Source organism: Passer montanus, unplaced genomic scaffold (assembly GCF_014805655.1).
Source record: "Passer montanus isolate IOZ18808 unplaced genomic scaffold, ASM1480565v1 scaffold165, whole genome shotgun sequence".
Taxonomy (NCBI): Eukaryota; Metazoa; Chordata; class Aves; order Passeriformes; family Passeridae; genus Passer; species Passer montanus.
Window position 1 is genome coordinate 1,016,038 of NW_024363716.1, and position 27,521 is coordinate 1,043,558.

At 45.5% G+C, this 27,521-nt stretch overlaps 1 protein-coding gene across 1 annotated transcript in view; it reads left to right on the forward strand.

The window, feature by feature from the left end:
- The first annotated feature begins 1,046 nt into the window (after positions 1-1,046).
- TRPM8 (transient receptor potential cation channel subfamily M member 8) overlaps positions 1,047-27,521 on the forward strand; it is a 38,872-nt gene continuing 12,397 nt past the window's right edge. Inside the window, exons 1-18 of the mRNA XM_039703625.1 lie at positions 1,047-1,154; positions 1,966-2,071; positions 6,144-6,248; positions 7,466-7,539; positions 9,283-9,439; positions 12,059-12,236; positions 12,627-12,799; positions 13,425-13,599; positions 14,525-14,592; positions 18,535-18,732; positions 19,531-19,633; positions 20,201-20,319; positions 21,004-21,294; positions 21,629-21,724; positions 22,309-22,438; positions 23,667-23,812; positions 24,298-24,410; positions 24,979-25,195. Coding sequence (XP_039559559.1) covers positions 1,099-1,154; positions 1,966-2,071; positions 6,144-6,248; positions 7,466-7,539; positions 9,283-9,439; positions 12,059-12,236; positions 12,627-12,799; positions 13,425-13,599; positions 14,525-14,592; positions 18,535-18,732; positions 19,531-19,633; positions 20,201-20,319; positions 21,004-21,294; positions 21,629-21,724; positions 22,309-22,438; positions 23,667-23,812; positions 24,298-24,410; positions 24,979-25,195 — 2,505 coding nt within the window. The 5' untranslated portion in view covers positions 1,047-1,098. The remainder of the gene's footprint in view (positions 1,155-1,965; positions 2,072-6,143; positions 6,249-7,465; positions 7,540-9,282; positions 9,440-12,058; positions 12,237-12,626; positions 12,800-13,424; positions 13,600-14,524; positions 14,593-18,534; positions 18,733-19,530; positions 19,634-20,200; positions 20,320-21,003; positions 21,295-21,628; positions 21,725-22,308; positions 22,439-23,666; positions 23,813-24,297; positions 24,411-24,978; positions 25,196-27,521) is intronic.

Consider the following 27,521-nt stretch of genomic DNA (forward strand, 5'->3'; position numbering starts at 1 on the left):
TGCTCTCTGGCTTTATACTTCATTTTAAACAATCACAAGGCTTATTCAGAAGCAGAAGAAGGGTTTTTCTTCAGGTTTTTCTTCATAGTCTCTTCACTGCTCTCAATGCAATGAATGGAAAATATTTTGTATCTATGTGAATTCCCACTCCTTAGTAATACAAGTGCTCGCTGCATTTTGATTCCTGCATAGAGAACAAGGATTCTGATCCTGAGGATGTAAGCTTCTGCTTGTTCACCAGAAAGACACAGAGCTCTTTGGCCAGGATCCATAACAACACCTTTTGGTTGTTCACAAATAGCTCTGTCTGGTCCAAACCCACAGTTAGATAACTTCTGTGAATTGGAAGAGACAGGTCGTACTGTGCAGTTTGGCAAGTTCCCACTGTAATCTCTGCTGGAGTCAGCCCTGATTTTGCTGGAATACAGTAAATATTAACATATTCCTGTAGATTTGGAATTCCTCTATGTGTATTCTCAAAACAAGAAAGTAGGAATGCTGGAAAGTGTGAATTATTGCCCACAGAGGTACTCTTGTCTTTGGGAAATATTGATTATTTTTACTCTAAAAACTTTCAGAGAGCATTTTTGACTTATGTTCTTACTCAAGAGCAGTAAAGTGGCCCCAAAAAAATCTGTCTCTTTTCCAGGTTTGCTCTACCTAAGAGGACCAGGCAGAAAGGTTTGTTCTCAATTGTGCACTAACATTTTTAAAGGATTTAAACATTTTATTTTAAAATATTTATGTACTGAGTAGTTATGCACTGAGTACGTAATTCCATTTATGTACTGAGTAGTTATTTTTCTTGAGAGTTGCCAGCCAGGCAGGTTTCACAGGGCAGTGATTGAGGGACTATCTGCAGGTATGAACCACAGATTTGTGTTCAGTACTTCAGGAATGTTGCTGCATGACCATGGTGCTGCTGTCCACGAAAACTCTGCTTTAGGGAAACAGGGTGCCAGAAAATGCATAGGAGCTATTTAGCTCCTTCTCAGATTCATCTGCAAATCCTTGAAATCTGTTTTCTTTATGTTCCTTAGGAGCAGTGGATCACTGGATGTGTTCTTTTTCAACACACACATTTTAGGGAGCTGTCAGATGCTGCCATTTGGGGTGAAGCCCCTAAATGAAAATGCAGATGCGTGTATGCCAAGGTAATGTGAGATATAAGACAAATAAACCTACCTTCCATCACAGATGGAAAGATGACTCTGAGACTTAAAATCCTGAAATTATTTAGGTTTGAAGGGACCTCAAGGCTCAAATTTCCTCCCCCTTCCCCTTTCCATGGGCAGGAACCCTTCCACTAGACCAGGTTGCTCCAAGCCCCATCCAACCTGGCCTAAACTGGTCCAAACTGGGTGATTAAAAGGCAGTAGAAGGTTCTCCAGCAGCAAATGGGATAGCAGTGCTTTCTGCAAGAAAGGTGGCCTGGGAGCAATTCATCTCTGCATGGAGTCACTGAATATTACAGCAATAGAAATTGCTTTTACCTGAGTGAAAAGCTTTAAGTCAAAGGCAGGAGAAAACCAGATTCCTCCATGCTGAATGTCAAACAAAAAATTAAGTAACTGAGTCTGATTTTTGTTGAGCAAAAACACTTCTAAAATCCTCTATTGCACTCAACAGTGCTTCAACAACCTTGTAGTAAATTAGATTAATAGGTGTTGATTTTCCAGCTGCTTCATTATCATCTGCTACATTAAAATCTAATTATTTATTCCCACAAGCGTTTTCCCTTACTCCTGGCTTTTTACTGGTGCTGCTGGTGCCACAAAGGAGCTGTGGTGTTATCTGTTCCTGCAGCCCGTGGGCAGCAGCAGGTGGGACAGCAAACATCTCTGTCACAAACAACCTGAGCTGCCATTCCTGCACCCTGCTGCAATTAAGCCTTCATTAGGAGCTGGTGAATAACTCTGCTGTTTCTCTCTCCTGGCCACGATCCCTCCCTCCCTTAAAAGGAAGGCATGACACAGATAAAGGTGGGGCTTTGCCCGCTCGGGTATTTCAGAGCCTTCCTCTTGGAGTTATGACTGCAGAAGGAGTCCTGGGGCACGTTCTGGAGACTTTGGTAAGTCTGTGCTACTGGTTAAGTGTTGGGTTTTCTGTCCTTAAGTGAATATATTTTGAATTTGCTGAAGTTGTGCAAGCAGGTGCAGCTGAAGTTCGGCAGCATCCTCTGCTGCTGGAGAGGTTTCACCTAAAGCCAGTTTTGAGAATTGTTAGTGCAAATAGTGATTACATGTATCTGGCAGCTTCCTGAGAATGGAGCTGGTCTTGCTTTTTCAATTGCAGGCAAGCTTCTAAAAGCCTCTTAAGTTGTCTTTTTAGAACTAGATATTTTAAATTTTTTTTCTCTTTTTCTTAAAGTCATCTCAGGCTGAAGATTTCCTTGGATATGCTCCTTGAATTGCGGTGGAAGTTATAGTCTTACAATTTAGAGGATTATTGTGGAGTTTATCCAATGGTTATTATTCTCAATATATGTTGTTTTGAGAAAGTTATACTTCAATGCATTGAATATCTTACATATTTAATTTAATGGGTTGGAAATGTCTTACCAAAAGAATAGTTTGCCTGTTCCGTGGACTGCAGCTGTGTGGCATCTTTTAAAATATCTATAATTGCTGTGTTATCTCCGACACTCACAGAGTTAATGAGCATCGCTCACTGGTATCAGCTAAACACTGTGCTATCAGTAAGGTTTTTCAGAATTTAAAATTAAATACCAGGTTTTCAGGGGGCTCTTTGCACTCTTGCTAACTTTCTTCAGTTTGTTTGTTCGTTCTCATAAATTATTTACGAAAGCAGCGAGGCAAACTTGAAATCCTGTAGTGTTTGGAATTAATAATTTAATGCCCTTGTTTCCTTTTAATCTCCTCTCTGTGCAGTTATGTCCATAGTCACTTTTCTGGTGTTAAATTTTATTAAACAAATCAACAATGAAAGTAAAACTGTCAATAAATAAGTTGCGTAGATCCAGATCTAAATATAATTTCCCTCCGTGGGGCTTTTATCTCGAATTACAGCTTTAAAAACATCTTTACACTGAACATTAATCATATGAAATATTAAGAATTGCTCTCTGGGTTATTAGGAAATACATCTCCCAGTGCAGAGTTGCCTGTGTCCTTAAACCTCAGATTTCCATCCTTATCAGCTTCCAAGTTGCAGATTCATGGAGTTTCTGTCTGCCTGTGACTGTCAAGGTGTTTTTTCATGTCTCTATGATGTGTGCCAGCTCTGAGCCGCTCTGTATTTTGTGAACAGCTTCCCTCTTTTCCTTACTATCCTATTTGACTAGCCTGCCCCGTCAGAGATAACATTTTTGGAATAAACATTCCCACGTTATCGATTACTGTTCCTGACCAGCTTTGGGTCAGGTTTGGGTCCCTTATTCTCTGTCAGTCGGGTTTTCCTCCTCGGTCACTTTCAGATCACGGATGGAGAGATCACACAACAAAGGGGTTCAGAGCAAAAGGGGTGGTAGCTGTTAAAAATGGGACCAGACTCCCATACCTAAAAGTGATTTCAGCATTTATTATAATAAAAAGAAAAGGCCTAAAGAACGGAGGCCCGCAGGCTGAGCAGAAGCGTTCCCATCAAGGATGCTGCAGCACCAGGTTTTCTTCAGCAGCGTTGTCCCCGATGTTCCAGGTGGAATGGCACAGCTTCCCTGGATCAGATGCCCCTTTTTATCCTGTTTTTTGTCCCTTTGGATTGGTTTCTTTTTGGATCCTTCAATGTTTAAGGCGCTTGATTACAGTTCTGTCCAGGCTGGCTCGTTTCACCTGGGGGGAGTGGTGCCCTTTACTTGTGTGTAATACAGTACATTGAGTACTACCATATTTCTTATAAATGCCCATTTAACTCCTTTTACAATAAAACAACCAAACTAACAGTACTTGCTTAACAATTATCAACTATTCTGCAACAGTTTCTAACCTATTTTTAACAGTAGTTGTGGTTCCTCTGGGCTGAGAATCCCAAATAGCCATGGTGTGGCTCTGTGGAAGGTGACTCCACCACTGCCTTGGGCAGCCCCTTCATTCTGGTGCCTGCCAACCCTTCATGGGATTAAATTCATCCCAGTATCCAATCTAAACCTCCCCTTGCCCATCCTGAGGCTGTTCCCTCTGCTCCTGTCCCTGTTCCCTGGAGCACAGCCCGACCCCCCGGCTGTCCCCTCCTGTCAGGAGCTGTCCCCCCTGAGCCTCCTTTTCTCCAGGCTGAGCCCCTTCCCAGCTCCCTCAGCCTCTCCTGGGGCTCCATTCCCTTCCCTGGACATTCCCCAGCCCCTCAGTGTCCCTCTGGCTGTGAGTGCCCAGGGCTGGACACGGCCCTGGAGGGGCCTCAGCAGGGCCAGCCCGGGGACAATCCCTGTCCTGGGCTGTGTCACACCATCAGCCTCGTGTTCAGCCCTGTCACCAGCACTGCCAGGGCCTTTTCCAGCTTCCCAGCTGCTCCTCCCTGAGCCTGCAGTGTCCCATGGGCTTGTTGTGACCCAAGGGCAGGAGCTGGCCCTTGGCCTTGCCGACCCTCGGCCCATGGATGCCTCTGCAGAGCCTTCCTGCCCTCCAGCAGATCCACATCCACCAACTCTGGGTCTGCAACTTCCTGAGGGTGCCTTCCATCCCCTCATCTACATCCTTGATAAAAACAAAAATACTAAACAGAGCTGGGCCCAGTACTGAGCCCTGGGGAACCCCACTGACCACCAGCTGGATTTAATTCTGTTCCCTCCTTTCTGGGCCCAGCCTTCCAGCCATTCACTTTCCAGCCCTTTTTTTGCTTTTCTTGGGTTGAAATAATTCCTATTCTCTGCAGGAGATGGGAAGGAGGAAGAGGGCTTTTTTTTCTGTTCTCTCCCATCACTTATTAGTGATAGAGTGGCACAGATCCCTGGGCATGCTGCAGAATTTGGGGGAAGTAGCTGAGGGCTTCTGCCATGCACAGTAAACAACACTGAGTCAATCATGCTCCCCCTCAACACTAAATGTTTTTCAAAGGATTTTTAAAATAACTCTAACACATAAATATATGTGTCTTTGTAGAAAGCCGTAGTTTTTTACTGCTCTGGGGGCTTGCTCACATCACATTCCATCAATTCTGTTTACTGAAGCTGCAGCTTCCCACTGCCTGTGCCATTCCTACTGTGCTGAGTGCCCCAAGGAAATTTTCACACTTGCTGGTTCCTGGCTCTCAGGAGTTCTGTATTTACAGGGTGATGCTTCAGTGATGCTGTGCCTGGGAGGGGTGCTCTGTGTGCCATGCAGTGGCAGTGTTACCCCAGAGGCAAACCCAGAGCACACAGGCAGGGAAAAGGCAGGAGAGAAAACAGTGGTGGAAGCACAAGTAGGCTCTGAGCTCCCCATGTTCACTGGCTGACAGCTTTTCTTTCAGGAAAAGGCCTTTTCCAATATTATTCACAGAGTAGCGTGAAGGGAATTTAAATATTTGTATTAGAATAAATATGATTTTGTTTTCTGTGCTTTGCTGCAAGTTCAGTGATGCTCCTTCAAAGACAGTGACTTCAACACAGGGATCTGCTTTGGAGGGCAATTGAAATGTGTTTGCTTCTACAGGTCACTTCCCAAATTTTGGATCCAATATCCTTTAAATCCACTTGCTCTTCGGTTTGCATGTGTTGACTGTTCGTGTTCCAGGAGTGGGGTCAGTGGTGGGTGCTGCTCCTCTAATCTCCTGGGGTCCTGCTGGGCAAACTGCTTTAACACTGCACTTTTTCCTCTGTGCCTGAAGTGTTTCTTCTTAATATCCCCTTTAATTTGCAAATTAAGGACTGTTCATATATATATATATATAAGCCTGAGCTTATTTATCAGAGACAAAAGAGTTAAAATATGGGAATGAACTGAATGGGATGGCACTTAAGGTATGTTCCTTTCTCAAAAGATGTTGACTTGGAGTTCTTTTGGAGAGGGGAAAGATAAAAGAAAGTCTCTTTGTGGTATGAAATAATAGAAAATATTTTTTCTGTATTTTTGCTTCACACTTTAAGAATAATCTCCTTCCTGATTCTTTATGCTGGATTCAAATAACCTCTTCCTTGCCTTGCTAGGGCACAAAGTGCCCTTGCTGTTGTCTGGCTCTCCTCCATCTCCCCCTCTCCCATGCCTTTCCAGGTTTCCATGGGCAGCATGAGGCACCGAAGAAATGGCAATTTTGAGAGTTCCAGGCTGCTCTATTCCAGCATGTCTCGCAGCATCGACATGGCCTGCAGTGATGCTGTGAGTACCTGGTGCACACTGGGGTCCATGGTGGTGATGAATTCAGTCAGGCCAGGAGCAGGGTGATGATGGATTTGTCCTTTTCCCCTTCATGGAGACACTTTCCTAACAGTGACCTTCGAGCAGCAGCTGACAGGGTGAAACCCCAAGGGTGTATTGCCTTCCTTTAGAGCCCCGTAGCTCTTTATTGTGCTTTCTTCATCACTTCTGGTTTTAAACCCTTTCCCACGTTGCAGCAAGAGACAAATTTGTCTGTGTAAAGAACCTCCCCAAGCTCTTCTCGCAGCTTCCTGGCCAAGGCAGCCAGCATATGGTTATGTTAAACATCCTTTCATGCCTGAAAGATTGCTGATTCCAGCAATTTTGTGGCAGATTCCCTGCTCCTGATGGGTTTGCAGAAGGCCTTAATGGCTGATTCTTAGGACTTCAGCAAGTGCTTCCCCCCCTCCTTTTATTTTTTTGGTCTTGCAGGTTGTGACTTTTACTGGTTGAATGCATTCCCTTCCATTTTCCTTGTTTTGGATATAATGTTTGTAATGTTTTTTCTGCTTGGAATAACCTCTACCTGCTGTTTAACCACAAGTGTTGTGTCAAACGGGTAAACTGAACTGTGGCTGCCTGTCTTCCCTTTGTGTCCCAGCCCTGCAAATCTAAGCTGTACTTAAAAGCAAACAAACAAACAAAGCAAAACAAAACAAAACAAAACAAAAAAAAAACAACAACAACAAAAAAAAAAACATACAAAAAAACCCAAACAAACAAACAAAAAAACCACAAACAAAAAAACCAAAAAAACCCCAAACCCAACACGTCATCAGCAAGTGAGAATTTCTCTTTGCTTTCTTAGCTGGCAGAGGCAGCTTAGGGATGAATTTGCATCCCCCGAGCGTGAAAGCTTCTCCGGGGAGTTTCAAGGTTAATAGCAGAGTTAATGGTTAAACAAGCTGGAGAGACTTCGCATTCCACTGAGCTCCCATAAAGGAGAACTTGAAGTTGTTCTGGACTCCTGCTGGGGTCTTTGTGTGTTGAACTAAAACAGCCCCTGCCCTAAAGAACGTTACTATCTTCCCTTTTTTATCTTCATATTTTTTACTATGGAAGAATGTTTGCCATAATGTTTTAAGCAGTATCTTTGTGTTCACACTGACTGTGCTGTTGCTGAGGTAATTTCTGTTTCGTGAGTTATCAGAAATAAACTTCTAAAAATTATTTTCCAGGATTTGGCCAACTTCATCCAAGAAAACTTCAAGAAGAGAGAATGTGTCTTTTTTACAAAAGACACCAAGTCCATGTAAGGAGATACTTTTATCTTGTTTTTCAAGATGGGGCTGGTAGATGAGGGTATTTCTGTCTGCAAAGGCAGGGAGAAAAGTTTTGGGGTTTTTTGTTCAGAGCCTGGATCTGGCAGTTCAGTCTCACCTCAGTCCCCTTGTCTGAGTTACTCCACAAGTAACTTGATGCAAAACTAGGGATCTCATCTTCCAGCAGCTCTGTCACAGGGTTTAATATAAAATTCCCCATTTGAAGCATAACTGGGGCAATAGGATGCTTGAAGGCTGCAGCACTGGTACTGGTGTCTGACAAGGTGTATGCATCAGAAGATTGCATAATTTACATTTTCCTTTTAAACCCAAATCACAAATTTCATGCAGAAATATTACACAGGCACTAGATTTTGCTCAGGCTGATGCTCTCTTAAGACAGGGCATTAAACTGGCTCCATTTTCAGGCACAGGTACCAGTGCAGTGCTAGTTTGAGGACCATAATGTTGCTTTTTGGTTTTGGGGTGGTTTTTTTTGGTCTCAGGAGAAAAGTGATCAAACTAATATAGCTGCAGAAATCCTAATATTGAGCTCTGAATGGTCTCTCACCCCACTCTTCTCTGAAGCTGGGAGGAAAAATGCCTCAGAGAGGGAGGGAAATTAGTCTCATTTCAGAAAGTCTCACTCAGGGTCCTCCTCTGCCACCAAAAATGGGATGCCTGGCAAGGCACCAACAATGGATGGAGGAGCTGGTTCTTATCAGCCTCTCTTCCTGCAAGCCCTCTGGGAGAGGACTGCAGAACTTGCTGGGTTATTTTTGTCTAGATATTTTTAAGGTGAGCTGGTTTCATTTGCAAGGTACAGCAGAGTAAAAAGAAACCTTTCTAAAGGAGAAACCTTTCTCTGTGTCCTCTGAGGAAGCAGGAATGTGGGCTGTGGAGAGGACCTTTAAAATCAAGTCAGCCCAGCACCACCACCAAGCCACGTCCTCAAGTGCCACATCCACGTGATTTTGGAATACTTGTAGGGATGGTGGCTCCACCACAACCCTGGGCAGCCTGTACCAATGCCTGACAGCCCTTTCCATGCAAGTTTTTCCCCCTGATATCCAATCTGAACCTGCCCTGGCACAACTTGAGGCCTTTTCCTCTTGTCCTGTCACCTGGGAGAGGAGATGCAGTGAACTCATCCTGTGTCTTTAAGAGCACAAAAAGGGGAAGAAACCCCTCAGCACAGCCTGGTTCCCGAGCTGTGTTCCACTTCCCAGTGCTGGCAGAAGCAGATTTTGGGGGAGGAAGCAGGATGAGGTGCTGCTCTGCTCTGTCAGGTGGTAAATCCCAGTTGAGTCCCACACACAACTGGCTCTGTAGCTCCACCTGCTGCTTTTCTTGCTGGCAGAGCTTGCTTTTCTGTGCTCAGGATTCCTCAGGGGTCTTGTGCCTTATTCCCTCTTCTTTCAGGGGTAACTTATGTAAATGTGGATACCCTGAAAATCAGCACATAGAGGGCACCCAGGTTAACACCACTGAAAAATGGAACTACAAGAAGCACACCAAGGAGTTTCCTACTGATGCCTTCGGGGACATTCAGTTTGAAAACCTGGGAAAAAAAGGAGCAGGATGAGGTGCTGCTCTGCTCTGTCAGGTGGTAAATCCCAGTTGAGTCCCACACACAACTGGCTCTGTAGCTCCACCTGCTGCTTTTCTTGCTGGCAGAGCTTGCTTTTCTGTGCTCAGGATTCCTCAGGGATGTCTATTCCCTCTTCTTTCAGGGGTAACTTATGTAAATGTGGATACCCTGAAAATCAGCACATAGAGGGCACCCAGGTTAACACCACTGAAAAATGGAACTACAAGAAGCACACCAAGGAGTTTCCTACTGATGCCTTCGGGGACATTCAGTTTGAAAACCTGGGAAAAAAAGGAAAGGTAAGTGGAAATATTAAGGATATTCATGAGGCCCTGTTGAGTACCAATGGGAGCTCCTCAAAAGCAGGGATGGGCAAATGGATTTTATTCTAATGGCAGGAGATAAGCTACAAGGGACACAGGCTTGTCTTTTCAAGCCCTGAAAATAGGTAACAAAGGATAATTCCTTCTGTGTCTCTTGTTGGTTAGGCTGGTCATGGGAGTGAAAAGAGATTATCTCTTTCCAGGCATGGCAGGAGAATGGGTGAATGAGAGTGAATGATATAAAATAATCCCTGAATTATTTTATATCCACGTAGACCAGCTTGCTCAGGCCTATAAACAATTGAATATTGAATATTTCCCAGGGTGGAGAGTTCTGGAGGGATGTAAGATGTCTGTGGAAGTTCAAAAGTTTTATTTAATTTGTTGGGGGTTTTTTTTCCTTATGTCCTTGCTTGGAGTGGGGACAGTGGAGGTGTGAGAAGAAGAAAATAGCTGCTGTTGCTGTTTCTGGTGATTTTTACTGATGCTTGTGAGGAGTCACATGTGGCTGAGCTCATCTGCCTCCTCTAATTGGCTGATACTTAACACCAGTGCAGGTTGCTTGGGACAGTCAAAATAAATGAGGAAAATCAGAGCCTGCTGTGTAAATGAATTTGGTTTGTTTTATGCAAAGTAGCAGACATAAGAGGCACTTGAGTGGGAAATGAGAACAAAAGTTTCAAATCACCCTTAAACAAATCCATGTATTTCACATAATTTTTTATATGCACGTTTTAGCTTTGTATTACTTTGTTGTAAGCTGCTGTGTGACTGTACTGGAACAAAAAGTGCTTTGCTCTGTTGCAATACTTCAGACTTCTCAAAGGTTAAATGTACTTTCCTTAGGTTGTGTCTTCCCCACTTCCAGCTTTGGGAATCAGTTCATGTGCCCTCAGTGGTTTCATGTGGACTCTCAAGGCCACTGTGCATATTTCAGAGCATACTTTGTTCAAGCACTGCATATAGGTCTCCTTGTCCATCCCATTGGAGTGTTGGCTGGAATCACATCTTAATTCCCTGTTCTTATTCCCTACACAGCAAGGCACCTGCTGCTCCTGAAGATTGCCAAGTATTTTCTGTTGATGCACAGCAGGGAGGACTTCAAACTCAGGGTGACCTGAGAATTGCTGTCAATTATCAGTGAGGGATGGAAAGTTTTATACCCTGCATTGTGCTTTTTAGGACACATGAGATGTGAACAAACCAATGAAGAGGTTTGAGGACAGGCTGGGAGAGATGGGGGGGCTCACCTGGGCAAGAAATGAGACTAAAGCTTTAAGCTCCCTTTCCAGCCCAAACCACTCTGGGATTCTATAAAATCTCACCCTGTGTCAGTCCAGCTTTTGAGCTCTTCGTTTCTGCCGTGCTGCTCAGACCCTGTAGCACCCACGAGCATCTCAGTCACTGCATTTAATGATTTAATGTTCTGGGAGCCCAAGCCCCAGAAAGGCTTCCTGAATCGCAGCCCTGGTCTGGGAGCAGCATCCAGCAGCACCACGAGATGGCATCCTTGTACTTCGGAGGAGGGAGGTGGGAGTCGAGGAGTTCACGGCTGCATGGAGCTCACAGGTTGGCTGTGGGCAGGGCTGACTCCAGGTTGTTCTCCTGGTAGCTCCCCCCTCTCCTGTAGGGGATCCTCTCCAGGAAAACGCCCAAAGCTTCATGTGACTGAAGGGCAGAAGCTGTGGGAGTCCCTTAGCTCTCCTGTGTAGCTGCTGGAGCCTGCTCAGCATCCTCTGTGATGCCCTAAATGCTTTAACTCCTTCTGGCAACCTGTCTTGGAGCACATGAATATTTTTATTCAAGTTCAGTGTCTCTTAGGTGGAGACATTTCCTTCTTGAAGTAGTCCTTTCATTTTGCTCTCCTGCAAGTACTGGGCAATTTATACAAAATCCTCTATGCTTTCAGGTCCAAGCTACTCCTTTTCATCTCCTGATTTGGCTTGTGCAGCCATGAATGTCGTCCAAAAGTGATGAAACTGTGAAGGGGCTTTTGAATAGCAAAGCAAGACAAGGCCAGAGAAGCTTTTACATAAATGGAGACATGTTAAGTCCACCTGAAGCCAGATTATCTCTCTTAAGTGCTTTTTGACATCTTTGTAGAGCATTCAAGCTTTACTACAAACTGTGTGCTTGTTTTGTCTCGTACTTGAAGCACTGGAGTGGGTATGTGTTGTGATAGGGACACCTCTCACACGGAGCCTGGAATTTGTTTGAATAGTGCAATCAAAATACAGCAGTCATTATTATTAGTTCACTTGCAACGACGCTGCCTGATTCATAATCTAAGCTTTAAATAGCACTGCTGGAATTAGTTGTTGTAGTGGTGGTGTGTTCATCCTTGCAGAGTTCCTCTGAAGCCCAAGGTCGCTGCTCTTGCCTTCTCCAGAGGAATCTGGGTTGGGTGCCTGGTTGTAGGGGAAGGATAAAGGTGTTTCAGAGGAAGAAACGAGGATTTCATCCTCACCTTGCCTTTCATCTCCTGGCTGTTGGAACGAGGCTGTGCAGCAGAGAAGAAAACGCAATCCCTGGGTTGTCCCCAGCCACCTCAACTTATCTCCTCCTATGTTTGTTCTCCTATTTTCTCTCCCCAAGTACATCCGCCTGTCGTGTGACACAGACTCTGAGACACTCTACGACCTCATGACCCAGCACTGGCACCTGAAGACCCCAAACCTCGTCATCTCCGTCACCGGCGGCGCCAAGAACTTCGCGCTCAAGCCCCGCATGCGCAAGATATTCAGCAGGCTGATCTACATCGCCCAGTCCAAGGGTGAGCACCTGCTCCTGTGCCTCTGCCACGTCATTGCTGCAGGGGTAGCAGCTCAAGGGGTCTGTGGGGGAGCAGAGCGTTCATTTGGCTGCTGCACGTGTGGCATTAATGGTTTGGAAGTAACCAAGGAGGGGGATTTAGTCAGGGGTGCCTGTGATAACGTAAGGTGAGTTGTGTAGCATCTCTTTTGTGCTTAATGGAAGAGCCAGCCCCCCAGGTCACAAAAGGGGTTTGGGTTTTGTCTTTGATGCTGTGGGAGGGCGGGTGTTTGGCTGTGTTTCTCAAGTGACTGGTGTTGTTCCAGGAGCCTGGATTTTCACCGGGGGGACGCACTACCGTGGGAGGGTGGCTGTTTGGCTGTGTTCCCCCAGGTGACTGGTGTTGTTCCAGGAGCCTGGATTTTCACCGGGGGGACGCACTACGGGCTGATGAAGTACATTGGGGAGGTGGTCAGAGACAACACCATCAGCCGCAGCTCCGAGGAGAACGTGGTGGCCATTGGCATCGCAGCCTGGGGCATGATCTCCAACCGGGAAACCCTCATCCGCACGGCCGACAGCGACGTAAGGAGCTGGGCTCAGGGCTCAGTCATTCACGGGCTTAAGGTTGGACAAACTGGGACTCCTAAGATCATGTCCAGCTGTCAGCCCAGCGCTGCCACCACATTCACAATTAAACCACGTCCTCAAGTGCTGCATGGATGGGTTGGCAGGGAAAGAAAGGAGGCTCGGCCTCAAAACGTCAGGAGCTCTTCCCAGAACAGGGGGAAAGTAAAATGTTCTCATGCCTGAGTTAGTCCCACACATCAGGCCTGGTGAGGAGGCTTTCAGCTGTGCCAGATTTTGGCATGTCTGTGTGGGAGTTCAGCTGCTCTAACTCCATGTCTGGCATTGCTTTAGGGAATAACTACTGCCGTGGTTATTCTAGCTCTGAAATCCCCATGCACTCCCCCACAGGAGGGGTTCCTATGAGCTAAGGCACATGGCACCTGCTCCTATTTGGGATTTTCATTGACACTGCCATCCCACCTGTCAGATGCACCAGGGTAGCCCCGCCTTGTCTCTTGCCCACCAAACATGACAGAACACATCTAAAAAATTGTCCCACCACCCAAATATTTTGGGGGGGCACCCAAATAAGGTGGGCATATCCTTGAATCTGAATATCAAACACTGTGTGTGCCCCTAGGGGAGCTACTTGGCCCGCTACATCATGGATGACCTGAAGAGAGACCCCCTGTACTGCCTGGATAACAACCACACCCATCTCCTGCTGGTTGACAACGGCACCCACGGGCACCCCACCATCGAGGCCAAAGTGAGGACCCAGCTGGAGAAGTACATTTCAGAGCGGGTCATCCCAGGTATCCTCCTCCTCCTGCCCTTGCATGCTTTGGGGCTGACCCACAGTGATTTTCTTGGAACAAGAAAGTAGTGGCAGCACCCTGTGGCGGCTGAGCTGGAAGGTGTGTGTGAACTGCAATGCATCTGGAGCTCTTTCAGGAGCAGCACCTTCCCCCATCTTCCTTTCTGTATGTCCTTTGTGTCACAGCAAATGCTTCATTTCAGCCACACAGCCCTCCCCTCCTTTCCTCTTAAAAGCTGGCCCTTCTATATCACTCCCACCTGTCACTGAATGCCAGGTAGCTGGAGCACAATTACGCAGGAACTGAAATTAGGCTTTTCCCAAAATATTTATTTATGAGGGTGATTGAGCTGCCTGCAACCTGCTGCTAAATAATTTCTCTTTCGCCCCCTTCTTTACCAAAACAACAACAACAAAAAAGGAAATCAAGACCTTAGCAGGAAATCCTTAAAAAACTTTTCACCGTGTTGTTGTTTAGGTTTGGTTCTTTTGGGTTTTTTTTGGAATGTCTCTCAAACACTAGCTCCCGGAGTTACGGAATTCTTACCTTTCTTTTACAATTGGAAATGTGAACTCAGGTTCTGTATCTTCAGTTTGTGAGAAGAACCTTTCACTGAGACTCAAAATAGTCAAAGGAGCGGATAAATGCAATAAATTTCCATTTTATGGGCTTCAGAGATAGCTAAAATTAGGATTTTTAGAAGGGAAAAGTTTCTGTTGGAGAAGGGTGTCTGAAGTCAGCTATGCAAAATGTTAGGCAAAACTGAGTTTTCATTAAAAACATCTGTTAATAACTGGCAAAATCAGCAGCAAAGTAGTATTTGAATGAATGGCTTGGAGATTCTTTCATTGTACTCAGGAAAAATAAGTTCTTCAAACTGTATTAATTGATTTAATCTTTTTTCTTTTGACGTATTTCACAGAATCTAATTACGGTGGGAAGATCCCAATTGTGTGTTTTGCCCAAGGTGGTGGGAAGGAGACTTTGAAAGTAAGTTCATTTATTTTATTTATTTCCAGGAATGACAATAGGGGCATTGCTCTAATATTGAAGACTGATTGCTCCAAAAGAAACTCGATAAAGTAGACACTGCTGTTATTTACAGAACCTTGCCTTGCACTTGCTACAGGAGGACCTTGTTTGCAATTTAACCTTTTGAAGTTTGTTTTTGTTTAAATTTCTGTGCAAAGTTTCTGCCTTGGGCTGACATCCTGGAAAAGTATTGGCTGGGACAGTTCAGTTGTCTCAGTTCTTCCACACCACAGAATGTGAAGGGACATTAAAGACCATCCATTTCCATCCCCTGCTGTGGGCAGGGACACCTTCCACTATCCCAGGTTGCTCCAAGCCCCATCCAGCCCAGCCTTGGACACTTCCAGGGATCCAGGGGAGTCACAGCTTCTCTGGGCACCCTGTGCCAGGGCCTCTCACCCTCACAGTCAATCATTTCCTCCTAATGTAAATATAAATTTCTCCCTTTGTAGTTTAAACCCATACCCTCTTGTCCTGTCACTATCTACTCATGTAAAAAGTTTCTCTCTCTGTTTCTTATAAGCCCCTTTAAGTACTGAAAGGCTGAATTTTAAATGCAGTTTAGATCTAGACCTGGTTTAAGTCTTGGCAGCTGAGCAGGGCAGGAGGGCTCTGCTGACTCTGACCCTTCCAAGGCTACATGGGGAAGGACCAGGCATCATCCTCAAACAGATGACAGGCAGGAGGCTGAACAGTTCCTTGAAACAGGATGTGTGACACTGAGGGGAGGGGGAAAGGGAGATGGCTTCTAAGTCTCTCTCAGCGTTAAAAACCAGGGCTGTTACTTGCCCATTCGGCAGGAGGCTGAACAGAGCAAAGAAGTTCCTTGAAACAGGATGTCTAAGTGACACTGAGGGGAGGGTGAAAGGGAGATGGCTTCTAAGTCTCTCTCAGCGTTAAAAACCAGGGCTGTTACTTGCCCATTCCCCTCACCAGAGGAGGATGAGTGGCCTGAGGGAGCAAAGGGACCTGACCCAGGGTTTTCAGAGTGAGGGGATGTGGGAAGGGAACAGGAACAGAGCGTTAAAAACCAGGGCTGTTACTTGCCCATTCACCTTGCCAGAGGGATCATGAGTGGCCTGAGGGAGCAAAGGGACCTGACCCAGGGTTTTCAGAGTGAGGGGATGTGGGAAGGGAACAGGAACAGTGAGGACGAGCTCTGACCAGCCACAGGAAGAGCTGGTTTAGCTTGTACAGAGAGCTGGGAAAAGGGCTGGATTTTTCAAGAGAGTAGGATGCAGCAAAAATAAGTTGAAGCAGCATTATATTTATGATTTTGTTTTTGTAGACGTTACCTTGGTACTTCCTGTTCTCACCAGAGCTGTGCTGTTACTGTCGAGGTTGATCAAACTACTTGGCTTGTCAGGAGGATAAGCAATGTCACTTCAAAGCATGATCTCTGCTACCACTTTGTTGCTGGTGTTAATCAGTTGGTCTGATTCAGTGTGTGAAATTCCAGATTGTTATCCCAGCCTCCCTGTATGTTTTCTGGGAGTTTGGTTCCATTCACATGATGAATTTTGTATTTGCCCAGCTGTAGATGAATGCAGATGCAGTGTTAATCAGAGGTCCTGACATGAATTACAGCATCCAGTCAGGTTTTGGAGGAAAGCCGTGCTCAGAGGGTTGTGTTGAATACATCCATTTCCTCTTAGCTCCAAATTGCTAGTGGTTGAGAAAGGATTTGGCCATCACTGAAGGAGCTGACAGACTGCTAGGTGCTGTATTTGTGCAGACTTATTTCACTTTTTTTGGAGAGACCTCAAACCCACTGTTAAGCAGTGATACATCACACAGACTTAGTAGCTGCCTAACCAGAATAAGTAACAGCCTTGTTAAATCAAATGCATAATTCCTGGCAAGAGTCTCCTCTGGGAAGTGCCTAGATGATGGTTCAGTTCAGGGTTCTTCATGCCACTCTCTTGGCTATTTCACAGGATCATGATAACATTGAAGTTGGAAAAGATCTCTAAGATCTGGTGGTTAATCTAGCACCATTATCACGTTCACCACCAAACCTTGTCCTCGGGTGCTACATCCACACATTTTTTGGAATCTTCAGGGATGATGACTTCCTTTAGCAGCCTGTTCCAGTCCTTGACATCCCTTTCAGTGAATAATTTTTAGTGATATCCAACCTAAACCTCTCCTGGTGCAACTTGAGGCTGGTTTATGCCACGCTGAGTTTTTATTTCTCAGTGTTGGAAGTGCACTGAGATATTCTGAGGTGAAGCCTTTTTTCAAGGAGCAAATTGAGTCACTGACCAGCCCAGGAGACTCAGCAGAGTCCATGCTGTGGATGTCTGTCCTTGCCATGCCTTGGTCCTAGCAGTGCTAGGAACAAAATTCCCCCTTTCTCAGCTTCTGTGACTGGTGCACGATGACAAGAATCAGCATTAGTGAGGGAGAAGTAAAACTGCTCCAAGCTTCTGTTTGAAATTTCCCTGTGATGTAAGACATGCACTTTAGTTGAACCCTTCTTTAGAAAACCACTTTCATCTAGCTGATAAGAAAAGCCTCCTTGCCTTTGTCAGAGACCTGCTCTCCAGTTGACAGGAGGAATGTGTGCACGGTTTTGATGACTGAGTTGATTTTTTTTGTTTCTTTGTTCTCAAGAAGCTCTCTTAATAGATGTTCTGTCTTTCCAGTGCTTGGTAATAACTCCCTTTGTACAATTTGCTGGCAGCCAGCTAATGCTGTGACTCTGTTCTCAGTGTAATGATGCAAATGAAATCAGTGTCTCCTATGGTCTTTGCACCAGGAGGGTTAATGGTCCTTCCAGCATGATTTCAGCAGATCTTTGTCTTGACATTAATCCATGTTTGTTCTCAAGAAACTCTCTTAACTAATAGATGTTCTGTCTTTCCAGTGCTTGGTAATAACTCCCTTTGTACAATTTGCTGGCAGCCAGCTAATGCTGTGACTCTGTTCTCAGTGTAATGATGCAAATGAAATCAGTGTCTCCTATGGTCTTTGCACCAGGAGGGTTAATGGTCCTTCCAGCATGATTTCAGCAGATCTTTGTCTTGACATTAATCCATGTACAATGTTGCTGTGTGAGAAATCATGTAAATGGCTACTTAGAGACTTTAAGTAATATTAGAGTTTGATGTTCTTGTGATGCTATGATAACTTGCATCGACTCCCTTTGTACAATTTGCTGGCAGCCAGCTAATGCTGTGACTCTGTTCTCAGTGTAATGATGCAAATGAAATCAGTGTCTCCTATGGTCTTTGCACCAGGAGGGTTAATGGTCCTTCCAGCATGATTTCAGCAGATCTTTGTCTTGACATTAATCCATGTACAATGTTGCTGTGTGAGAAATCATGTAAATGGCTACTTAGAGACTTTAAGTAATATTAGAGTTTGATGTTCTTGTGATGCTATAGAAGTGCTCTCTCTGTAAAACACTGCTGCTGCCTCCAGCAAATAAATCCAGAGCCCTTGGTCCCAGCTGAGCAATGCTGTGCCATAAAGCAGCAGTGACTGTAGCTGGGCAGCACTGTTGTGTGACCTGAATGCCATTTCCACTTGGCATTATCTTGATCTGCTGATCCACTCTAAAGCTGAGCAGCCTGGCCTAGTGGAAGGTGTCACTGCCATGGCAGGGGTGGGAACAAGATGTGCTTTGAGGTCCCTCCCAACACAAATTGTTGTGTGATTCTGTGAAAATTTGGCAGATGGTGATTTCTGACCCTCGGTCTCTCTGGGGCTCTTCACAGCCCTGTCTCATTCGATGATGATTCTTTAAAGAGTTGTCACAGGTAATGTATCAGTTGATAATAATAAAAATACTGCTGTGGCCCGTGGGTTTCTGTTGTTCTCTAGGCTTCCTTACTCAATAGCAGGCTCTAGTAACAGTCATGCTTCAAGTGCTCTCCTCTGCCTCTGTCTCCTCAGTCCATCAACGTGGCCATCAAGAGCAAGATTCCCTGTGTGGTGGTGGAGGGCTCCGGGCGCATTGCTGATGTCATTGCCAGCCTGGTGGAGGCTGAGGGCACTCTTGCTTCCTCCTGTGTCAAGGAGAGCTTGCTCAGGTTCCTGCCTCGCACCATTTCCAGGCTCTCAGAAGAGGAGACTGAGAGCTGGATCAAGTGGGTGAGTGTGGGAGGAGGCTGGAGGGAGCAGCTGCTGGCTCCCAGGTCAGGGCTGTTGCTATCTGGTGATACCTGCAGGGTGTGCAGGGCTCCCTGCCATGTTACATCTGTGCAGATGTAAAAAAGGAAAAGTCTCCATCTACAGGGATTGGAACAAAAGCATTGGGGTGGCTGCAGTCAAGTCAGCAGGTGTCTGGTCACAGGAAAGCTAAGAAGGTTCCAGAAGGGTCTCTTCCCTGTGGAGCGTGGAGCTGCTGAAGGCAGTGTTCCCTGTCTGGCCACACTCCTCACAGCTTCTGCTGGGCTGCCCTGGAGTGTACCTCCTCCTGCATCAGAAATGGGAAAGATTATTTGTCTTCTATGTGCCTAAGATGAAATTAACTCTACAAAGCTTCACTATGAGAGAAATTTCCTGGCTTTGACAAAGCACAAGGAGCTAGAGACTGTTCTCTAACAAACTGCTTGACATAAGTTGAAACTTGTGCTGTCACAATCTTTTCTACTTTAGGAGTCACTTCTAATTACTGAGATTATATCTTCTTGTTAAAGATGATCTGCATAGGGAAATCACAGTTATTTGCTGTATGTTCAGAGGATAATTAATGTTGTCCTTTGGTGACTTTGAAATCAAGCTCATTATCAACTTCTATTTGGGTTTGTTTAAATTTGTTAAAACTCGGGACTGATGAGAAACAGCTTTGCTATGATGTGGTGGCAAATTTCTTTTTAATAGGAGATCTGTTACTAAACAGCCTTGATAGCTTTGAAACACCGCTTTTCTTTTTTTTTTTTTATGTAGATCAAAGAAGTCCTTGAGAGCCCTCATTTACTGACAGTGATCAAAATAGAAGAAGCTGGGGATGAAATTGTGAGCAATGCCATTTCCTTTGCCCTGTACAAAGGCAAGTAATTGTTTTTCTGAGTTTGTTTGGGGATTTAAAAATAAACGGAAAAAGGATGGCTATTTATTCTCTAGAACAGGTTTCTTTAGAGCAGTGCCATCTCTCTAGAGCTAAGCTCCTGCCACAGTGTGGAGCCTGCCTTGCTCTGAAGGGGTGTGGGCAGGCTACAGCAGCAGTATGGGATCTCTCAGTGTGGGAAAGATCCAAACCAGGTAATTGGGAAGGCATTTTGGAGAGCCCTGGGGGTGCTGACAGGGCCCCACTGGGAATCCTGCAGAATCTCTCTTGTATAGAGGGTAGGAGGAGCCTGTATGAGAGTATGAGTCCCTTGTGTGAGGGACTCTGAGGAGCCTGAAGGAAGCATTGTGTTGATCTTGGTCATGAGGTCCTCCTGGCAGCTCCTTTGTGGCCTGTCTTGGACCATAAATACATTCCTGAGCATCCTGCCCCGAGCTGGGAAGATGTGCATGGGTGTGGGGCAAGCCCCGTGGAAGGAGTCTTGTCCTGGTGGTGTGAGAGGCAGAGATGATAAACATGCCTGACCCAGAGGTTGTTGCTGCTCTGCAGCTTTCAGCACCAACGAGCACGACAGGGACAACTGGAACGGGCAGCTGAAGCTGCTGCTGGAGTGGAACCAGCTGGACCTGGCCAGCGATGAGATCTTCACCAACGACCGGAACTGGGAGGTACAGCCCCGCGCTGAGTGAGTGCCGGGAGCTCTGGGGAGGGACACAGCCCAACGGGAGCCACTCTCCCAGCACCTCTGCCTCTGTGCTGAGAGTGTCTACTGCTCCTGCACTGTCACATTCCATTCAGCCTGGAGAAGAGGAGGTCAGGCCTCCTTGGGAGCTTCCTCACAAGGGGCAGCTCCAATCTCTGCTCTCTGTGACAGGGACAGGACCCAGGGAGTGGCTGGAGCTGTGTCAGGGGAGGGTCAGGTGGGATATCAGGAAAAGGTTCTTCCCCCAGAGGGTGCTGGGCACAGCCCCAGGCTGCCAGAGCCCAAGGGACATTTGAACAATGCTCTCAGGGATGCACAGGGTGGGATTGTTGGGGTGTCTGTGCAGGGCCAGGGGTTGGACTGGATGATCCTTGCAGGTCCTTTGCAACTCAGGGTATTCCATCCATAAATGATCATTTTGGATCATTCCGAAATGATCCATCATTCCATGATGATCCATTGTTTGATCAGTGGTTGCAAAGGTGATCTGCCTATGCCAGAAATGCTCTGGGCCATCCAGCCACAGCAACTGTGTACAGAAAAAAAACCTAATTCTGATGAAAACATGACAGTGACCATGTGTCAGGCCTTAGATAAGACATACATGTCTCACATGATCCCTAACTTTTGCTTTTCCATTTCTTCCTAGTCTGCTGACCTGCAGGATGTGATGTTCACAGCCCTGGTGAAAGACAGGCCCAAATTTGTCCGGCTCTTCCTGGAGAACGGCTTGAATCTGCGCAAGTTCCTGACCACAGAGGTCCTGAGGGAGCTGTACACCAACAACTTCAGCAGCCTGGTGTTCAAGAACCTGCAGATTGCCAAGAACTCCTACAATGATGCCCTCCTCACCTTTGTTTGGAAGATGGTGGAGGATTTCCGGAGAGGTTTCAAAAGATATTACAAAACCAGCAAGGATGAGATGGAGATACAGCTCTCAGTGAGTGATGAGCAGTTTGACCCTGCTGTGAGGGAGGTTATCTGGACTGCAGTGGTTAAAGCAGGAAGTGCCTTTTACACAAATATTCTTTAGTACCAGCTTCAGGAAAAACAGGGAGGCTGATTCTTCCTTGTCAAATACAAGGCTTCACCCGAAATATCAAATGTAACCTAACTCACAGCAGTGTGTGACAAGTGGCAGAGAGCTGAGAGAAGGGATTGGTGAGGTGGCTGTGAAACAAAGAAAATACAAAAACAGGAGAGTCCCTGCTCAGATTTGTTCCAGTTGAAAATATTTGGTGAGCTTAGGTCTGAGTTCTTGCTCTCTCTTTCAGGAGGAATGTCCTATCACAAGGCACCCATTGCAAGCTCTGTTTATTTGGTCGGTTCTTCAGAACAAGAAGGAGTTGTCCAAAGTAATTTGGGAGCAAGTGAGTTGAGTTCTCCTTTATTTCTCTTTGCAGGCAGTGCAGTGTGGTTCTGTGTCTTTAGTTTATTGGCCTTTGAAGGCTCCACATCCAGCTTCAAACACACCACCACAAGAGATAACTGCTAGTTAATGACTCTCAGTAGGTTTTATATTGTCCAGTTTATGTCTGGGTGTGGACTTCATACTTTTGTTTCCTAAGGCTGTGTGTGAGTCAGCAGTCCACATCCATTGTGTGTTATCACCTTTGCCTAATCTGGGATACTGAGTTCCCACCCATTCCACAGCATGGATGGGTTCTGATTCCAGGTGTTTGATTGCAATCCAACTTCTAATTTGGATTAGACAGTAATTTAATGACTGTAGAATCAAATAGATAATTCTGGACTGGGACCTGAGAAGGTGCAAAATGGAGGAGAGTTTTTAAAGATTCCACCTGGTGTAGTAGAAGGTGTCCCTGCCTGTGGCAGGGGGTTGGGATGAGATGGTCTTTAAGGTCCTTTCCAACCCAAATCATTGTGGTTTCAGGATTCTATGGTCATGTTCCCTTCTCAGAGGGATTTGCATGACTTCACTCTCTCTCTACAGACCAGAGGCTGCACTTTGGCAGCCCTGGGGGCCAGTAAGCTCCTGAAAAGCATGGCCAAGGTGAAGAATGATATAAATGCTGCTGGCGAGTCTGAGGAACTGGCTAATGAGTATGAGACAAGAGCAGTAGGTAAGTGCCTGCTCTGTGAGTCCTTTAGAAATTTAGTGGGAAGGGTCAGAGACCAGGGAATTAAAAACTAGATACCCAACATTAAACACATTTTTCTTTTATGTCAACATGTGATTTTACTGCTAAGAAAATCCTTCCACATTGTTTGTTCCCAGTAGAAATTTTGTGTCCTGTCCTGGCTTCAAAAGGTGGGTTTTGTGAAGTGGATTTTTTTGGGGTGGAGAATTTCTTTCATGGGGAAGAAAAGCTACTTAGCTCCACTGGCAAGGCTGAAGAAGAATGCCCACAAACAGGAAGGAAAATATGGAAAAGGGGAAACTTTCCTAATCAATACTGGTATTATTCAGGTTGGGAAAAAACACCCTTCAGATTTTTGGGAGTACTTTTGGGGAGTGAGAACAAGTTGCAGGTAAAAAGTAGATTGATGGTTGTGTGACTTTATAAGGACCAGCTCAAGGCCACACTGGAAATATCTTGCTTGTTTCCAGAGAGTATCTCTTATTCCACAAAGCAAAAACTGCTTAAACAGACTTTTTTAAAGGTATCTACATCCCTCAGGCCAGGTGATTTAGCAAGACACTAAGGAGTGAACAGTGCATTTCCCAGTGAAAAAGCATCAGATTCTGACTTTTTCAACCCTACTGTTAATTTTGGACTGACTATAATTAATCAGACCTGTGCCAAACAGAATTTAAGAAAAGAGGACGAAGCAAGTAGATTTACTGAATCATTTAAGGAGAAATTCACATTTTTTACTCAATTTTTTAGTGCAGAACTGAATGCTCTCTCTGTGATTTAGTGTTACAGTTTTCCACCCAGGCTCAAATTCTATTGTATTTGTGGGGTGTCCAGTGAAGGGAGGAATGATGAGTCTGACTCCATGTTCTCAGAAGGCTAATTTATTATTTTATTATTTTATTATACCATATTATATTAAAGAATACTAAATGATACTGTACTAAAGAATACAGAAAGGATACTTACAGAAGACTAAAAAGATAATAATGAAAACTTGTGACTCTCTCCAGAGTCAGAGAATGTGAATATGACAAAATTCTGTATCAAAAGCTGAAGACGTGCAAGTGGGGTTGTAAAGGGATGCACAGTCATTCTCCAGTGCTGAAAATGTGAAAAGGGTTCTTTGATACCACAAATATTACACTAAAGATACTTGCACACAAGTTGTTGGGAAATTGAAGCTGGAGCTCAGTGTGCTTCTTTCTTCCAGAGCTGTTCACTGAGTGCTACAGCAACGATGAAGACCTGGCTGAGCAGCTGCTGACTTATTCCTGTGAAGCCTGGGGAGGGAGCAACTGCCTGGAGCTAGCAGTGGAGGCCAGAGACCAGCAGTTTATTGCCCAGCCAGGTGTGCAGGTAATGGCAGGGAAGGGAAGGTGGACAGGTCACTGTACAGGCAGTGCTGGCTCCTCTACCCACAAATGTAAATCAGGAGGGAAAAAAATCTTGGCTTGGGGCTATAAATCATAATGGACTGGGTAATAAAGACTGCCTGGAGTGATTTCTGCTCTTGGCTTGCACAGTGTGGATCTAATGCCAGGCAGGGATGAGCACTGCATATAATGCAATGGTTTATAAGTGTTTTATCAATCAGGTCAAGTCCTGCTCAGCCTCATTTTTAACTCCTCATCACATGGATGGAGCACGGCTGCCTTAAGGAGCCAGCATGCTGTTACTGATGCAGGAAGCTTTCTGTTTTGTTGCAACAAAAATCTCTAGCATTTTGATTGAAATCTCAAAATCTGTGGTTTATTTTTACCAAAGCAAATGTTCTGAAATAGCATTCCTTGGTTATTTTGTTGCTGTTGGAACAAAAGTGGGCGTTTCCTTCTTCCCTGCAGAATTTCCTTTCCAAGCAGTGGTATGGAGAGATTTCAAGAGACACTAAGAACTGGAAGATTATACTGTGCCTGTTCTTTTTCCCTTTAATAGGCTGTGGTTTCATCTCATTCAGGTAATCAACTGATTTTTCATTAGTGGGAAAATTTTTCAGAGGGAAAGCAAGCAAAATAATTGTAGAATCTTAATGCAAGTGAGGCTGGGGGGAGATCATCCAGTCCAACCCTGTGCTCAAACAGAGTCAGCTGGAGCAGGTTGTCCAGGACTGTGTCCAATTTTGGATATCTTCAAGGGGAAAGCTGTTCTAGTGTTCAGTCAGTTGTAGATAAAGGCATTGAAAAGCCAAATGAGCTTTTGACAGTTTGTGTTTCACTCTGATCTTGGATTTACGATGACAGAATCACAGGATGGTTCGGGTTGGAAGGAACCTGAAATCTTGTTTCAACTCCTGCCATGAGCAGGGATACCTTCCAGTATCCCAGGTGTCTCCAAGCCCCATCCAAGCTGGAAGATTCACCAGTTTACTGGAGTGCCTGAGGGCAGTGGATGCAGGATATCTTTACCTCTGAATTAACATCATGATCTAGACTTTGCACCCTTTTCCCTTTCGCTTTTAAGAACACAGATGTTTCTAGGCATTAAAAGCTGTGCTTTGACACCTTTTCCCTCTTTTAATTCCTCAGGAAAAAGCCTGTGGAGAAGAGCAAGAAACTCTTCTTATATTATGTGTCTTTCTTCACCTCCCCCTTTGTGGTCTTCTCCTGGAACGTCATCTTCTACATTGCTTTCCTGCTGCTCTTTGCCTACGTGCTGCTTATGGATTTCCAGAAGGAACCCACGGCCCTGGAGATCATCCTCTACGTGCTGGTCTTCATTCTGCTTTGTGATGAAGTGAGACAAGTAGGCAGCTCTTGCAACCCCAGAAAGTTTAGTGTTAGAGCCACAGCCTTGTGGCTTTTCCCCTCCAAGGCAGTGCAGGTGCTCAGGGGAGCCACTTCCTAGCAGAGCTGCTCAGGGCTCAGTGAGGGTTTTTTCCTCTGGTCTTCAATTCCTGCTTGTGCCCCTGCAGCTGCAGTGTCTGTGCACCAAGAGGATAATGATGCCACTGCAGAGGTTTCCTAGGAATGCTTGGCTTGCCAAGGTAGTTGGTACTAAAGGCTTAGATTTAGCACATTTACCTTGGTGCAAAGCTTTAGATTAAGTCACTCCTGCCTCTCTTCCCTACATTCCACCCCCTTTATTTTTTATTTTACCAGTAAGCTGCATACCTTTATGCATTTCTATTTAGCTTTTAATCATCTATACAGGTTTTGGGGGCTCAGTGTAGACTCAGGGACCAGCTGTGATGTGGGAACAGCACGTGGGACTGCCTTTATAGCCAGCCACTTAGCTGGTATCTTCTCCTCACCTCACATGGAATCTGGTGGGTTTTGGGCAAGCTGGTCTCTGCCAGTCTGTGGCCAGAGCAGTGGGAGGCTGCTGGGGGAGGCAGAAAGCAGTGGGGGTGTGGGTTTGGTGCTGCTTTCTGGCTCTGCTGTAAGGCCTGAGTCGCCTCATGAGTGTTTGTGGGTGATCTGCTGGATCATCCCACCCTGCTGTAACATTTTTTTAACTTGAGCTCAGATGACATTTCTGATGCTGATGTTCCTGTGGTGTTTTCCCTTTTAAATAGTCAAGATGGAACCCTGTTTATGGCAACTTTACTTGCTAAGAAAATGGGGGAAAATGAAAAGACTTTTTTGCCATGAAAACACTAATGGAGTGTTTGTTTCTGCTGATTTAGGTTCTGGTGTCTCTGGACCTGTCCTTGCACGTCCTGTGTGTACCCAGCAAAAATCCTGGGGAAAACCTTAGGGATAGAAACCTTATATTCCTGTCAATGTCTCTTTTTCTTACTACCCTGAGCAGGTAGAACTGCTGCAATTCCCTTTAGTAAGTGGTAGCCAGACCGCACCAATTTGCTAGTGGAGGCAGCTAAATTGGAAGATTTCAGGTTATCTGCAGCCAGTGTTCTGGCTGCAAAGCTGTTTTCCTGAGGAGGAGAAACGGAGCAGAAAAGCAGAGCAGTGTCCCAATCCTCTAAACTTCTTGGGGAAATTCCTCCCTTGCTTCTCCTGAGATAGACCATGTGTGCATTGCTTCAACTCTGCATCCAAATTGTGTCTGCGTCCTTTGTATTTAAAGAAATAAAAGAGAGGGGTATCTCAGATTTTGTTCTCACATCCAAGGCAGGTAAGAGCAGCTTGCCTGGGGTCCCATGGAGCTGCAGCAGTCAGATAACCAGTTCTGGGAGAAATCAGCCCCCCTTGGTCTGGAGCAGCCTCTGAGCTGTAAGCCACTGGCTCAGCCCTGCTTTCACTTCTGGTGGTCCTAGGGATTTGTAAGGAGCTAGAGCTGCTCCAGTCCCATTTAGAGCCATGGGGAAGTTGGAGAGGCCTTGTCCCTGCTGTCTCCTTAGCCACATGGAGGTAGCCTCCAGCCAGGTGAGTGGGTGGACTGGTGGGCTGTGAAGGAAAGCCCTGTTTTCTCCAGTGGAGGAGGAATCTGGACAGAACCTCTGTGCACTTTACCTCTCAGCAGTAGGAACTGCTTGGAATTTGGAGAACTGCACCTCAGTCCCAGAGGTTTTGCTTGATTTAGGGAGCTACTGGGCAGAGACAGTACTTCTATGGGAAGCAAACAGAAATCAAAGGAAGTTTTCTCCTAGGTGCTAAGGGCAGAATTGCCTTCCTTGGATATGCCAGTTAGAGATTCATTGAGCAGTACTCTCCAAACCTCTGATTATTTCAATGAAAATTGAAATTCAAAAGAATTATGACTGGGGATGCAGTTTATTTCTCCAGGCCTGGCAGAGGTTTGTCCTGGTGATGAAGCTTCTTGTCCTCATCAGTCACCTCTGAACTGACTCCAGAAGTTGGTTCTTGCACAGACCTGGGATCCAGGCTGCTGTGCCAGTCAGTCAGGGAATGAGCAGGGATTCTCACTAGACTTGCAGTTCAGAAATAGAGAGGTGTGTAATTAAAAGAATAAATAAAATCTGCATCTTGGATCCAAAGCATGTGCCTGTAGCGGGGGGCAGATTAGTGAGTGAGCTCTGTGAAGGGAGAGAAGCCAGGATGCATCAGCTACCCCTAAACTGTGACGCCCCCACAGTGCCTCCTGGACCTCCAAGACCCAAAAAACCAGGTTGCCAGTAACTTGTGGCACTGCTGGATACACTAAACCC